A 16014-nucleotide genomic window follows, 5' to 3' on the forward strand; every position below is an offset into this window, starting at 1 on the left:
AATTTAGAGAAATACAAAATCTTCGATAAATCAGTAAATATTAAAGATAATTTATTCAAAATTGATGCTTGCAAAAATTCTTTACCAAGAAATAAGTTTATAGTAAAATTTTGGAAAATGGGCGTGGCACCGCCCACTTATGATCACATATATGTATCTCGGTAACCGTTCTACTAATTTGTACCAAACTCGGTATTTTTATTGTGCTTGCCACATAAAAGCAAAACGTTGAAAATTATTGAAATCGGACTAAAATTACGGCCGCTTTTCATATAACGGTAAATTTCAGCAATGCTTGAAACTGCAATATTTCGAAATTTAAGGACGCTAATTTACTCAAAATTGATACACCCCGGCGTACCATCTAGCGGTAGGTTTCGGAAAGGTGAAAAAACATATATTTAATACTTGCGCCGGGTATTTAATGTTCGGCTCCGCCCGAACTTAGACTTTCTTACTTGTTTTTGTTTTTTTTTTGTTCACAATCCGCAGACAATAAGATCAGCAAACAGAACAAAAGAATAGGTGTGAAGACAAACTATAAGGTCTAGGCAAGATACACGGACATAGGCATATAGGTATATATGTACATATAATGAAAATATCAAATTTAAGTATATATAAGTTTATAAGAAATATAAAGCTTGAGCATATGTATATTAATATTAAAATTGGGCGAGTGAGCGAAAGCTTATGTATCTCATGAAAACTCTCCACCAATTGATGGAATTGGTGATAAGCTTGGCTCATGTGCCTTCAAGATCAAAATAGCAACAAGGAAAAGAGAATAAGAAGTATATCACTCACCAATTCATCTGAAAGGCCTTTGCGTGTTGTTGCAGTCGTGGAAGCTAGTGGAAACTATTAGTATGTATTGTAATTAGGCTATCAGTTATTGTCGTTGTTCACATTTCCTTTACTCATAAGCGGGAAAACCGGTTCCGCTTGTTGGAATGTATGTAGACTGTACCTCGACTTAGTACTTTGTTTTTATATATTTTGTTAGCTAAATATGCTATTTTCTTCCTTTCTTTTAAAAAATTTACGTTGGGTTTTGGTTAATTTTATGATTTTCGTACAGTTCTATGTACATGTATGCTCATGCACCAATATGTATGTATGTGCAAACGTACATAGGAACATACATAGGTACATACCTATGCCTCACACTTCCGCACCGTGTTCACTTTCGAGGCTTTTGGTTCTGTTTGACACTGATCTTTTTGGTTAACAATTTTACCGAATAATGATATTTGCGACCTTCTTATTTCATTTAATCTATAGTTACTTATAATTTTATTTTTATTTTTATTTTTTAAATGTCCACCACCTTAGTTAATATATATATTTTATAGTATAGTTTATCCACTAACAAAAATTTTTAGTAATTTTTTCCTATAATATTATCGACGGTGTTTCACGTGGCAATTTCCCGGTGGAAATTTTTCATTTTCCTTTTCAATGTGGACTTGAAAACCAATTATGTTTTCCTCCTAGATTCCCAAGAGCAACTTTTACTGTAAAAAAAAAAATATGTTCGTGACCGTCTAACGCACGTGGCCAATCAATATGCACTGATTTTTTTCTGCGACGAAACCTGCGCTGGAGCTGAAGGCATCTGGTCATTCAGCCGAGCTCTTCCAGGAGCTCTCCGTGTGCATGAAAGTTTTTCTCCCTTTAGCAATGATCGGTGTTCCAGCCAATCGGAAACCGACGTGTATTACCAGGAATGCACATACACAAATTAGCAGCTCAGAAGTGGAAAAGCCCACATATCGCAATTATGTCTAAGATTTGATGGTAGGGGATATCCACTGGATGTTGATAGAAAAATTTGTATGTCTTCCTAAGTATATAAGACGTCTTCTCAGTTCCGCAGCCAAAGGAAAAAGGAAAAGGAAGTACTTGACTTTGCCGAAATATGTCTAGGCTCTACATTTGGCAGCTTGAAAAGACTTGTCAACAGTTGGTATTACTTTTCACAGAGCGAGTTTAATTCAAGGTTGCATTATGCAGGAATTATCGCATGCGAGAAAAATGGTTTATGTTGGGTGTTTGCACAAGCTTCAGCTGTGGGATATTTGCTAATTATAAAAGCAAGGAAGGTAAAACCAAAAACAGATGGCTAATCATAGCTATCTTTTCCAAATGACGTTAGGAATGTTAAAATTATATTTGTGAGGTTACAATGATCAAAAGAATTTTGGGGACCCTTATATCACTAAAGCCCTGTTTACAACGTTAGACCGATTCTGGAATACGGTTCGGTGGTTTGGAATCGAAGGTATAAACTACTTACTCAGACAAGATAGAATCAATTCAAAAACAATTCCCACTTTTTGCTTTAAGAAATTATTATCTTCCTACACTTGCCAGTCGCTGGCAAATGCTTGGTACAATTTTAGTTATATAGTTAAATTACTGACAGGCTNGGTTACAATGATCAAAAGAATTTTGGGGACCCTTATATCACTAAAGCCCTGTTTACAACGTTAGACCGATTCTGGAATACGGTTCGGTGGTTTGGAATCGAAGGTATAAACTACTTACTCAGACAAGATAGAATCAATTCAAAAACAATTCCCACTTTTTGCTTTAAGAAATTATTATCTTCCTACACTTGCCAGTCGCTGGCAAATGCTTGGTACAATTTTAGTTATATAGTTAAATTACTGACAGGCTCAATTTCAAGTCCACTTCTTCTGGGTGAAGTTAGCCTTAATGTTCCCTCCCGGGTATCAAGACACTTTTGTCCCCTATTTCTGAAAGCTTGTAAAATTAATTTNCTTCCAGGAGCTCTCCGTGTGCATGAAAGTTTTTCTCCCTTTAGCAATGATCGGTGTTCCAGCCAATCGGAAACCGACGTGTATTACCAGGAATGCACATACACAAATTAGCAGCTCAGAAGTGGAAAAGCCCACATATCGCAATTATGTCTAAGATTTGATGGTAGGGGATATCCACTGGATGTTGATAGAAAAATTTGTATGTCTTCCTAAGTATATAAGACGTCTTCTCAGTTCCGCAGCCAAAGGAAAAAGGAAAAGGAAGTACTTGACTTTGCCGAAATATGTCTAGGCTCTACATTTGGCAGCTTGAAAAGACTTGTCAACAGTTGGTATTACTTTTCACAGAGCGAGTTTAATTCAAGGTTGCATTATGCAGGAATTATCGCATGCGAGAAAAATGGTTTATGTTGGGTGTTTGCACAAGCTTCAGCTGTGGGATATTTGCTAATTATAAAAGCAAGGAAGGTAAAACCAAAAACAGATGGCTAATCATAGCTATCTTTTCCAAATGACGTTAGGAATGTTAAAATTATATTTGTGAGGTTACAATGATCAAAAGAATTTTGGGGACCCTTATATCACTAAAGCCCTGTTTACAACGTTAGACCGATTCTGGAATACGGTTCGGTGGTTTGGAATCGAAGGTATAAACTACTTACTCAGACAAGATAGAATCAATTCAAAAACAATTCCCACTTTTTGCTTTAAGAAATTATTATCTTCCTACACTTGCCAGTCGCAGGCAAATGCTTGGTACAATTTTAGTTATATAGTTAAATTACTGACAGGCTCAATTTCAAGTCCACTTCTTCTGGGTGAAGTTAGCCTTAATGTTCCCTCCCGGGTATCAAGACACTTTTGTCCCCTATTTCTGAAAGCTTGTAAAATTAATTTTGAATTGAACGACCCACTCCGTTGCTTATGCCAGGATTTTAACTCTCATTCCAGCACGTTTGATATATCAGATCCGCCTTTCAGTATTAAGAAAGTAGTACTCCCCTCTCTCAATAAATGAACTATTAACATAAAGACATAAAATCAGGTGATGAATTTAGTTCTGTAGCTGAACAGTTTTAGATCTCGACACTTAACAAACTCCTGCCTATCGTGACTCGGCGCAAAAATTGGAAATACTGGTTCCGTACGTCATGCGGACTGCGCCCCTCGTGCGGATTGGCGGGAATGGAGGGTAAGAACCGTTCGGATTATTATTATTAAACGAAAAACTCTAATGAAACACTACCTATGGAGATTTTTTAGCTTATTGTATCAGCATTTTAGAAAAAAATATTTCGGGGTGGTTTTTTTAGTTTTAAGGGAAATCAGTTTAGGCAATCAGGGCATTATAAATTCAAAATTTCAAGAACTTTAACCCTTGCTTTATTTTGGAGGTCATGAAATTTCCTTCAAATTTGCCAACATATGTATGTTTTTTGGTGTTACTCTGGAAAAAATATACTCCAACTAGTCTTTCTAGGAATAGTTCGGTCAGTTTGGTATAAAAAATGTTCTATTAACATATATTTTTAAATTTTTTTCCAAATGTCATACAAATTGTATCCAACTAGTCCTTTTAAGGATAGTTCGGAACCAGTCCACTTTGACACTAGTTGGAACAAGTTATTCATAACCATATTGAAGCTTATGTTATTCTTAAAAATCATGCCCCAAATTTCATGGTGCATTTACATGGTATGAATTTGTTCATAAGCCGTATGAATTTTCCTATAAAAGAAGCACCAACTCTATGAAGAAATGAATGAAAGCGATATATATTTAACAATTTTGACTTGTATACTTGACAATATTTTTTTTGTAAACAACAAAAAAAAATTTTATTTTTTGCTAGCTTGGAAACTAGCTTATTTTTTTGTTAAATGTGCTTTAAAAAGGACCTACTGAAAATAAAGCCTTGTGGATTGCTATTTTTCCATATTTGTATGCTTCCATTTAAACATCTTTGTGGAAAAACAGTTTTTTGTTCAGAATTGCTTGTTTACGAAACGTTTGGCATAAGTTGAAATCATAGGGATGCCGTTTTCTTCCGTTTCTCAGTGGATTTTATACTTGAAAAGGCACCAAAATATGTATGCAATACTTCTACATATCTTCGTTTAAAGCACAAAACCGCGCATAAAGGAAATGCAAAACCTCGTATGGGAGGTTGCCTAAATTTTAAAAACGGTTCTATCTTTTAAACTTAACAATCTTCTCTCCTTATGTCTAAGTCGATATTTTATTATATCGATATTTTATTATAAATGGCTAAGGGCTTGATGTCAGGAGCTTCCGATGACCAAATATCTTTTTTGGCACAAATTTCAGTTCCGAGGTTTTGCAGAACCACGATACGCGCTTTTGTACTTTAAACGACGATATACATATTGGCGCTTGAACAATATGTTAGTGTTTGGCCTAGCTTCTCCTCCGATATGCGGCGTGCGTGATTTTGTCACACAAAGTAAAGGACAGTTTTACGCCGACTCCGAACGGCAATTGTATTTTAATGAGAAGTTGTTTCCATGACAGAATACACTCGGAGGTTTACTATTACCAACAGAGGGGCAACCGCTATTAGAAAAAACTGGGCTTGAACTCAGGCTCTGCGTAATGCTCTACAGCAGCCGCCACTACTTTTACATATATTGCTGGTATATTCAAAATACCATCCCGAATTTTGGAGTGTATATATGTAATATAAAAAAGAATGAGAAGTACTATAAGAAAATGTACCCAACATTCTGGGGAAAATGGAAAAATGCTCATTGAAAACAGTTCACATATATAAATTAAAAGATATAACTTAATAGGTTACAGCGCTAAACTAGAGGAAAAGTTAGAAATAATAGCAATGCGGTGTGAAGGAAATAAAAGACCATAAAATGTTTGTTTGTTTCGTTAATTCTCTGAACCTTTTAAGATATGACACTCTATTGTTTGCAGTAGTAGTTTGCAAATATACACTAATTGTTCTAAAATCGCAACATTTTCGTGGGATGTTTTTCTTTGATTTCGAATTGAAACTACATTACGATCATATTGTACCGAAATAAATGCTGTATCCCTGCATTTTGTAAAAGCCAGAAAGAAGCATAAACTGTATGAAAAAATGAAAGGCAGAAGTATACATGCCTTCTATAATTCTGACTTATATGTATATTTGGCAAGTCTTTGTGTAAACAACAAAAAATACAATTTTCATTTCTTTGCCAGCTTGGAAAATATAGGCTTATTTTTATTTAAATGTGATATAAAGCTCATTAAAATGTTCTGTAATGTCTTGTTTTTAAGTTTGTTATCATAGTGCTTTGTATTTTGATTGTCCACTATACGTGAGTTGCTTCTATTGAAAAAGTTCTAGTACAAAGAATTTCTTTGTTTTGAATTTGTTTGTTTATTGTTTTTAATTTTTAAAATTCATACTTTTGACATGTATGGGAGTGGCGGAGTTGCCACTTTCCTTCTTTTTGGTGGGGTTTTATATTAAAAAGGCATCAAAATGGGAAAAATCCTCCTTGGTATCTCTGCATCTGTTAAACTTTTTATGGGAAGATGTATGAAAACTCAACTTGCTATAATTTCATATGCTTAACAGTATCACAACAGTATGTTTACAGTATCTCCCCATGATTCAATAATAGAAAGGTTTTGTAATAAAACAGTCTTCTCGCTCCCACACATAAAATCGGCTCCTTTATTTGTGCAGAATGTTGCTTACTCTACAGTTTATAGTGATATTAGTAGTAAAACCAAAAATTCGTCATACTAGAAATTCGTTGACATCACCTTCGTTTGCGTAATTTTGTAGAACAAGTGTAGAATAGTGACCGTTTAGCTATAAAATAACCAAAAATGCCGATAGATAGAACTTTTTCCGCTAATTACAACGATACCAAATTTTGGCACAGGCAAAAAATAACGAAGATATAAGAGGTTTATTTGCTTTGTTTATTTGTATTTTTTATTATTACTGAATTGTTGAAACCCAAAAGTACATCATGATGAAATATGTAATATCGAATTAAAGATAATAGTTGTGTTTTCGTATTCTCCAACAAAAAATATCCAGTAACCAAATTTCAGAGAGTAAGCCAATATTTACTCCCAATGAGTGAAATATGCAAGAAAGTACGAAAACGCAAAACCAGCAAGAAGCTGTTAGTTTTGTGAACAGCTGATTAATTTGTTTGCAAATAGTTGCTAGTAAAAATTTATCCAGTAAAACTTTCATTTCATTTCATTTTTGCTCTCTCAATTTCCCCTCTTTTGCTAGTTTCTTGCAAGTTTTTGCGTACGAAAACGACATCCAGTAAAAAACCAGTAAAATTAGTACTGGATTTACTGGATAGTGCGTACGCGAACAGGGCTAATAACTTGTACTTTCTAAATAGTATAAATTTCTTTACCACTAATTATGCAGTTTTTTTCAAAAAAGATTATTTCATGAAAAAATAACATTTGTTCGTTATTTAGTGGTTTTGGTTTAAAAATACAAGAAGCTATAAATTACGTACACCAGCTGAAAAACAAATTAATTATATTTATGGTGGTGTCATTCGTTTTTTTAACGGTTATACCTACAGTTCGTAAGATATTAATATTTAAAAAATCTAAAAACTGAACTTTAACCTTTTAGAACGTCTTGATTTTTTACTTGCGCCAAATATTGGCATGGTTGAAATAAGCATAAAAAGTTCTATTGATCTGCAGCTTCCGTTTTTGCATAGCTGAACGGTCGGTTCCAGGAAATGACGAATAACTGAAATCAAAAATGCATATTTATATATTGTTTAGTATTTCCATTAAAACACCAAATATATTGCAAATTCTCATAGAATAAATAATACACATTTTACTTCTAATTGTATACTTTGCGTACTTTTTGTAGTACCTTTCTACTACCGTTTTCGCAAAAGGCGATCACATTCTTCCCCTTTCTCCTACTTCCAAAATACAAATCTAGATAAAGGATTGTCAGATTTTAGCTGTCACAAATTACACAACCTTGTATTATTGAATCATGGTATCCCCCATAACTTTTCATATGAAAAAATGTATTATATGAATCACCCTCGATATCATTGAATTCCTCATTAGAACATGTAGTCCCTCTATTTTAGCGTATCAACAGTTCATATGGCTTCATACCATGTAAATGCACCATCAAGTTATTTCTAAAACTTTGGCTAAAATTTAATATTGACGTCCTAGATTGGCAAAATCTCACACTGTGCGCCGCCTCCGAACAGCAAATGGATTTTGTGAGAAGCTTTTTCAAGGCAGAAGTACCCACGGAGGTTTGCATTGCCTGCCGAGGAGCGACTGCTGGTAAGAAAAAAACCTTTTTTCTAATTTTTTTTTGCGATGTTGCTTTGACCAGGGCTTGAACCCGGGCCCTCCGAGTGGTAGCTCGCACTGCTAATCACTACACCACAGCGACCCTTGTGGAATTAAGTTCTTTAAAAACATTCATATAAAATAATTAAGTGTATAGAGATTTTTTTATACTAGAAGCCCATTTCTAATAGGCGGCAGACACGGTGCGTCTGANTCGTTTTTGCATAGCAGAACGGTCGGTTCCAGGAAATGATGAATAACTTAAATCAAAAATGCATATATTTATATATTGTTTAGTATTTCCATTAAAACACCAAATATATTGCAAATTCTCATAGAATAAATAATACACATTTTACTTCTAATTGTATACTTTGCGTACTTTTTGTAGTACCTTTCTACTACCGTTTTCGCAAAAGGCGATCACATTCTTCCCCTTTCTCCTACTTCCAAAATACAAATCTAGATAAAGGATTGTCAGATTTTAGCTGTCACAAATTACACAACCTTGTATTATTGAATCATGGTATCCCCCATAACTTTTCATATGAAAAAATGTATTATATGCATCACCCTCGATATCATTGAATTCCTCATTAGAACATGTAGTCCCTCTATTTTAGCGTATCAACAGTTCATATGGCTTCATACCATGTAAATGCACCATCAAGTTATTTCTAAAACTTTGGCTAAAATTTAATATTGACGTCCTAGATTGGCAAAATCTCACACTGTGCGCCGCCTCCGAACAGCAAATGGATTTTGTGAGAAGCTTTTTCAAGGCAGAAGTACCCACGGAGGTTTGCATTGCCTGCCGAGGAGCGACTGCTGGTAAGAAAAAAACCTTTTTTCTAATTTTTTTTTGCGATGTTGCTTTGACCAGGGCTTGAACCCGGGCCCTCCGAGTGGTAGCTCGCACTGCTAATCACTACACCACAGCGACCCTTGTGGAATTAAGTTCTTTAAAAACATTCATATAAAATAATTAAGTGTATAGAGATTTTTTTATACTAGAAGCCCATTTCTAATAGGCGGCAGACACGGTGCGTCTGACTCGCGTGTCATTTGTGTACGTGTTGACTCGCCTTCGACTACACACCGTTGAATCATTCAGAGTCATACCAGGAATCATGTCGGTGTAACTAACACATATTTATATGCACAAACAAATAGGTGGCAACCCTGTTAAAATATCTCTGAATTGGGCATTTCTAAAGTAGTTTCACTTGACACCCAATATCACGTTTTATTTACCTTATTAATAATTTCGAATAGGTGACAACTTTGTACGAATACCACCAGAGGCAACAAAATTATTACAGCCAACTTTTTACTAGAACTTTCTGTTAAGAGGTGACTTTTTTTCAAGTACTGACCACTTTGGTCTCACCCTATAACTCCCCAAAGCTTTAAATTAACCCATACACCCCTCAACCTGAGCACTGTTCGTCTTGACTTTGGAACACCCCCCGCATATTCGGTACAAGCACATTATTTAAGGTGCATTGTGAACGTAGTAAAAAATTTTTTCATGTAAGTCCAAAAGTTTTTATGGTACAGAAAATGCACATAAAAATACATGTTTACTGTATTTTGTACGAGAATCTACTTTTAGGTACAACTTTTCGGCAAATTGGTACAATATGAAAATTTAATATTCATCACTAGTGCTGTCAAATCGAGAAAGAGAGGATTAACGGTCCGCGGAAGGCGCCACCTTTGTTTCGCTGCATCGTGAATATTTTCGGTACATTTTTGCAGTAGTAAATATTTCAAATGGTCGCTGCACAGTAACCGCACGTTTTCAGAAGTTTTTCATTTTTGTTTTCAAATTGCGAACTGTAAGGCATAACACCCAAGCAAAAATCTCAGCGCCGTTGAGTGGTGTTAAATAATTTTATAACTCTAGTTTATGGCTGCATTTCTTTATTCATTCTGAACGTTTGGAATAAACTTTTTTGTTTACTTATTCTTTAGAACGTTCCTAATGATATGTCAACGTATATTTCAAACGCATTCTGTTTATTCCGGCTATGAAATGGGATTATCCGGAATGTATAAAGAAGAAACGCAGCATATATCTCTTATCCAGTAAAATTAGCAAAAGTACGATATTTTTCCTTGTAGCTCTGCCGGTACCATTTCATGCTATATTTGTATTCAAGTATATGGATTATAGGGTATTTATCTCCTTTACAATTATCCAATTCAATTTAATTTTTGACAGCGCGATGCGAGCGAATGAAAACAAGTAGGGACTAAAAAATAACGGAATCTACTCTCTTCACCCTATGTTCACTTATAAAAGAAAAAATGCGTTTGAAAAATTCGACTTTCGGCGGCTTAAATTAGGCGAATACCCCTCTGTGCGCCGTTCGGAGTCGGCGTAAAATTCTTTGTGTGACAACATCATGGCGCACGCCACAAATAGGAGGAGAAGCTCGGCCAAGCGCCAATCTATTATTATTATTCATTAACAATATTAAATAAATTAACAAGTTAATAAAATTTATGAGCATTAGCTGCCAAGGCTCTACTTAATTGTAAATGTGTATTTTAGAAAAAGGAAATATTTGAGAGAATTTTACAGAAACGGCTATTATGTATACAGCGTGGCGATGATTAATTGTTACACAGGTTTTTTTGAGATATAAAAGGGTCCTTTATAGCTTTTGCGAAAAAAGTATTTTATTGTTAATTTTCCATAGATTTTACTTTAGTTGTATTAATTCGTTTTTAAAATTTTAATCCTTATTTACATTTGTCAGCAGTGTAAACTTAGAGAGAAAAGTCCATTTGACACGCAAGTCTTTTTCAGTTGTATTTTTCCCCACCAGAAATCCAACTCGGAATTCGCGCTCCTTTACATGGCAGCTGTAGTAGACGTCGCAAGGCCCCAGACATTGCTTACCTTGCCCCGTCCAAGGCATTTCTTGGATGACGGTGATGCCAGCTTTTGTCCTTACGAGGACATCAACCAGCCGGGCAGAGGCACCTTCCCCATTAAGGGTCCGGACATTCCAGGTGCATGCCATCCCCAAGATGGTTTGGTTTTTCATTTCAGGACGCGTATATTACTGCTTTGACATAGTTAAAGTTTTCATGTAGTCTAACATTTTTTGGGCACAGGTTGGTCAAAGATATGGCTTTCAAGAGTTTTTCAGCGATACGGGCATTGCGTGTTAAGATTAGTAGAATACCATCTCTTATCTGCGAAATCGAATCTATTTCAGTCGATATGGCCCCGATGCATTTTTGAATGGCGAACGGTTGTGAGAGGGAGATGTTGCTATCAGCAGAGGATATTAATATAAATTTGGGGTTGTTGGTTGGAGTGGATTTTTGGGGAAGAAGCGGAAGATCATTTGTTTTACGTTTTGCGGAATCACATCGTAGTCCGATAATTCGAAAAACGTGTTGTCACGGCACACAGTGTTTCGACTATATGGAGGCAGGTGGAAATAATAGTACATCTGCACCGATTTCACTTAAACTTGACATGTGCTCTAGTTTTACTTAGAAATAGAGAATTATGAAATTTTGTAAAGATGGAATAATTGCCACGCCCTCTACTCTTGTGGGCGGAAACATTAAATTTCATCCGATTTCGATGAAATTTAGTTTGTAGTCTTTATTTTATTAGAAAAACTAAATATAAAATATGGCGAAGACTGGATTACTATAACGTTCAAAACTCACAAAAAATGTGGGCCCAGTCATTAAATGTGATGGAATTTTGGGTAATTTTTGTTTCCTGCTTTCCACTCTCAGAAAACAAAGGTTATACAATAAAATTACTTAGGTGTCAATACTCGCTTTTTTCCCAATATCTGGTGGGATTTTTTCATTGTCCGAAAAATTCTTTTCGCTAAATTATGCAAAAAGAAGCTAAAAATCAAAAATTAAGAAAACCAAAAAATTACATATATTTGCAAAGTCGCGCGCAAACATCAAATTATATATTCGAAAACTACATAAAATTCTTTAAAATATTAGTCTAATTTCAAGACCTGACGGACCGAAACATTTAGATAATTAATTACAGTTGAAAAAGGAACACTTTCTGTAATGGGTTCAGCGCCAAACTGATTAGTATCGCGCCCATTCCCGTATTTTTTTGGAAATGTATCGTTCGTGAAGAAGGGGGGTGAGTAAATAATGTAAAATTTGGTACTTATGACTTTTACTATTCCCTCTCTAAGTCAAACCGGTTTTTTTTACCAACCGTCCCCATGATTTTTTTCTACCTGCCTCCATATAGTCGAAACACTGTGCGGCATGTTAAAAAGAAACGATTTACTTTTATTCAATACCTTATACAGTGACGAGCAAAACTGTAACATGGTTTAACACTTTTTGTTTCAGCCACCGCTATATTTCCAAGTTCTAACGACTTTCATACTTTTGCTGTATATTCTTGTTGAAACATCCCTACTCCCTCTCTCATAATGATTTGAAGTCAATACAACAACAATAAAAAAACCAGCAGACAAAAATGTAAATTAAGGCAGATGTTACAGTTTTGCACTCATATATTTTTACGAACTTTTTAACAATTTTCACAAAAAAAAAGAACTACTAACACAATGTTCAGTACTCTTTTGCTTGTTTCAGTTCCTGGATGAGATTTGGCATACCTTATTTGTATCTTTGTAAAAATTCTGGAGGTATATCCTTAGTTTGCTTTCACAGCTCATGTACTCGATTTTACGGACTTTGATACTTATTAAGCTGTGCTTTTAGTTGATTTCGCAAATTCTCGACGAGATTCATGTACGCGGATTGTGGAGGTCATTTCAAATTAGCACATTTTTGCTTTTGTATCCTGGCTTTGGGAACATGTGCAGTGTGTTTTGAATGTTTTTTCAGCAGAAACTCTGATTTTTTCGACTACATCTTGCAAATTTTGTTGAAATATGAACAGATATTGTTCCTTACGCCTAATGCGTACTAACGGACAAACAAAATTTTTTTAAATACAACCCCAAACTATTATTGACCTACCACTGTGATTCACAGTTTACCTTACAGGATGCGCATGGGCTTAACTTGGGTCTTTGATCCAATACCATACCCGGCCATCTGATTGAAAGAGATTAATTTAGTCTTGTCAGACCAAATAACCTTCGATTTAAACTTAAAAATGTTTTTTATTGCATTCTGAAAGGCCTAACATATTCCAATAGGCAATGGTCCGGTTTTCGTGCGATGCAGCAAAATCCTGCCACACTCGCACATGTATTTTGATCAAATTTGCATTTTTCTTCTTTTATGATGCCTTTGCCCTCAATTTGGCAATTCTTCGCCTCGCTGTCTATTGATTTGCAATAAAGTTTAATACCTTAAGCGCTTCTGTAATAGTGGCTGCATCGCTACTTGCTGCTAAGTTCACAAGATATCGTACCGTAATAGTTTTTAACAGACTTCCTTTGTCCTTGGGTACACTTTAGGCTATATTTTTTCTAAGTCTTAACATTTTCAAGTAGCGAATTACAAAATTGTTTGCCACTTTTCGTGCGGTTCCGCCTTTCCGCAGTAAATCTATTATTTACATTTATGGTTCCTGATTAACTATGTTATTTACTGGTGATCACTTCTTCAATAAATTACAATATAGAAAAAAGTCATCTGACTTCCAACTAAGTAAAAGATAACTGTCAAATGCAAAACTGAGAGTGAGTGCAAAACTGTAACATCTGCCTTAATTTACATTTTTGTCTGCTGGGTTTTTTATTGGTGTTGTATGGACTACAAATCATTATGAGAGAGGGAGTAGGGATGTACCAACAAGAATATACAACAAAAGGATGAAAGTCGTTAGAACTTGGAAATATAGCGGTGGCTGAAACAAAAAGTGTTAAACCATGTTACAGTTTTGCTCGTCACTGTATATTTTAATTGTGGATGGAATATGAGAAAGAAAATGCAGCGAATATAGTGCTAAGTACAAGTTGATAATATTGGATAACGGAACTTCACACTCTAATCATGTATTAAAATTACCTTACACGTCCGCTTAAATTAAAGCTAGAACTCTCTACTACTATCCCTAAAAATACCATTCGTGCACCTTGATGAGCACTGATAGTCATTTATTGAACAATAAGAAAATACTGGAGTATTTTGCTATTGAAAGAAAGAAATTTGTGCCAAAATCCGTTTTTGCTATTCAATAAAGGACTATAAGTGATCTTAGGGTCAAGGTCCAGGGATGGTATTTTCAGGGATTGTAGTTGAAAGTTCAAGCTTTAATCTAAGCATAAGTGGAAAATTCTACCACATTTTGTTTAATTGCGGTAGGTACTCAAACTTCGCCAAAATCAGTTTTTGCTATTCAACAAATGACTATAAGTGACCATTAATTCCAGGTGCACGAATGGTAATTACAGTGAGGTAATGTTCTATCACCTTTTGTTTGTTTACTAGAGCTTCTCAAATATTGCAAAAAACGCGATTTTTTGATACTTTGACCACGTTTTTCTCAAAAGCTGGACGTGATGAAACTTTTTCCTTACGGATTACGGAAAGTCTATCAGAAACAGCTTTAACATTTTAGGTTACAAAATTGTTTCCCATTTTTGTTGGCCTGTGTTATTATAAGATTTTATTTTCAATCATTTTTAGGGATTCTAAAAAATTATTTGCCTTCACCACCATGTACTTTCCTCATTATTCAACGTTCTAGTACAGATCCGTTTAAAAAAAACAAAAAACTTACGCTCCACCGTACTGTATATTTCCCTTTTAGATCTTGGACAAATTCATTACTCGTTATAAAAGGCGTTTTATTACACGCATACGTATCTGCGCTTAAAATTTGTATGGAGCTGTAAGCGACAAACTTTATGTGCGCTTATCAATAGTTGTCGATAAAAGCAAAATTACTTGTATTCAAATGGAAATTGTCGATGCTTGATTTTTTAAACGTTAAACATAGATGTATATGCGTGTAAAAAACACCGTAAGTATTTAAAATTTTGGCAACTAAAACTAAATCTGAGTCATTCAGATAACGTAGAATCGACTATATATATATATATATATATAATTAACTTTATATTTACCAGTTTGAAGAGAACTCGGGAATTTCACGTTCTTCATGACATTTTGTTCCTTGGAATTTTAGTCCAACTTCAGCGACCAACTCAACTACTGCCGAATTGTTTTTGGGAACGTTGTACATATCTTGCGCTGGGATAAATTCTGCGTTTGGCAATTTTTGAGACGTATCGAAAGAATCTGGAGACGTTGCTTTTAATGGATCTTTTCCGACACTAGTAAAATTCGCAGCAAATGATAGTCCTCTGCAAGGAAATTCTTCTAACAAGTGTGGGGAGGTGGGCGATTCCATATACGAGGACGTTTTTTCATCACAGCGCGTGGAGGTTTTTGTTTTAATTTTTAAAAAATTGCTCAACATCAAATTAGCAGTTTCTTTACGTTTTTTCTTCGGCAATGGTTTTGGAATTGTTTGATTAGGAGCACCGGCAATCAATTCCTCCTCAGCGTTTTCTTTAAACATATTTGATGTGTTTGATACTTTATTTTTGCATTTATTTCGAGGAAGCGTTGACAGCAGCGGTTGTGGAGGCTTTGGTTCTGGGGGAACTGCATGCTTCAAGTTGATCGGGAGACCATCATTAAAATGCATAAAATGCTCAACTAAATGCTCTAATGTTGGCAAATATGGACCTTCGTCAATGTACAAATAGTTTGACTTAAAATTAAGAGGAGTTTTTTTATTACATATACATAAATATACGAACATTCTTTTTACTCACCGATTGCGAGATTTTAAAATTCTTAACCAGCCCTTGGAAAAGAAGTGTCAATACAAAACCAGAACGGTCTGAATATCGCACTAAGAAACATCCGGAACTATCAATTG

At 35.0% G+C, this 16014-nt stretch overlaps 1 protein-coding gene across 4 annotated transcripts in view; it reads right to left on the reverse strand.

Moving 5' to 3' along the window:
• The window catches only part of Shark (SH2 ankyrin repeat kinase), a 52352-nt gene that overhangs the window by 8317 nt on the left and 28021 nt on the right, over positions 1–16014 (reverse strand). For 3 of the 4 annotated variants that reach the window (XM_017610640.1, XM_017610641.1, XM_017610638.1), the window contains 2 exons: positions 15908–15966; positions 15191–15843 (listed from right to left, as the gene is read on the reverse strand). The exons of the other annotated variant lie outside the window; for it this stretch is intronic. In XM_017610640.1, the coding sequence (XP_017466129.1) occupies positions 15191–15843; positions 15908–15966 (712 nt within the window). The remainder of the gene's footprint in view (positions 1–15190; positions 15844–15907; positions 15967–16014) is intronic. 4 annotated transcript variants of the gene reach the window in all.

Source organism: Rhagoletis zephyria, unplaced genomic scaffold (assembly GCF_001687245.7).
Source record: "Rhagoletis zephyria isolate East Lansing unplaced genomic scaffold, Rhagoletis_zephyria_1.1 Rzeph_scaffold_00327, whole genome shotgun sequence".
In the NCBI taxonomy this organism is placed as follows: domain Eukaryota; kingdom Metazoa; phylum Arthropoda; class Insecta; order Diptera; family Tephritidae; genus Rhagoletis; species Rhagoletis zephyria.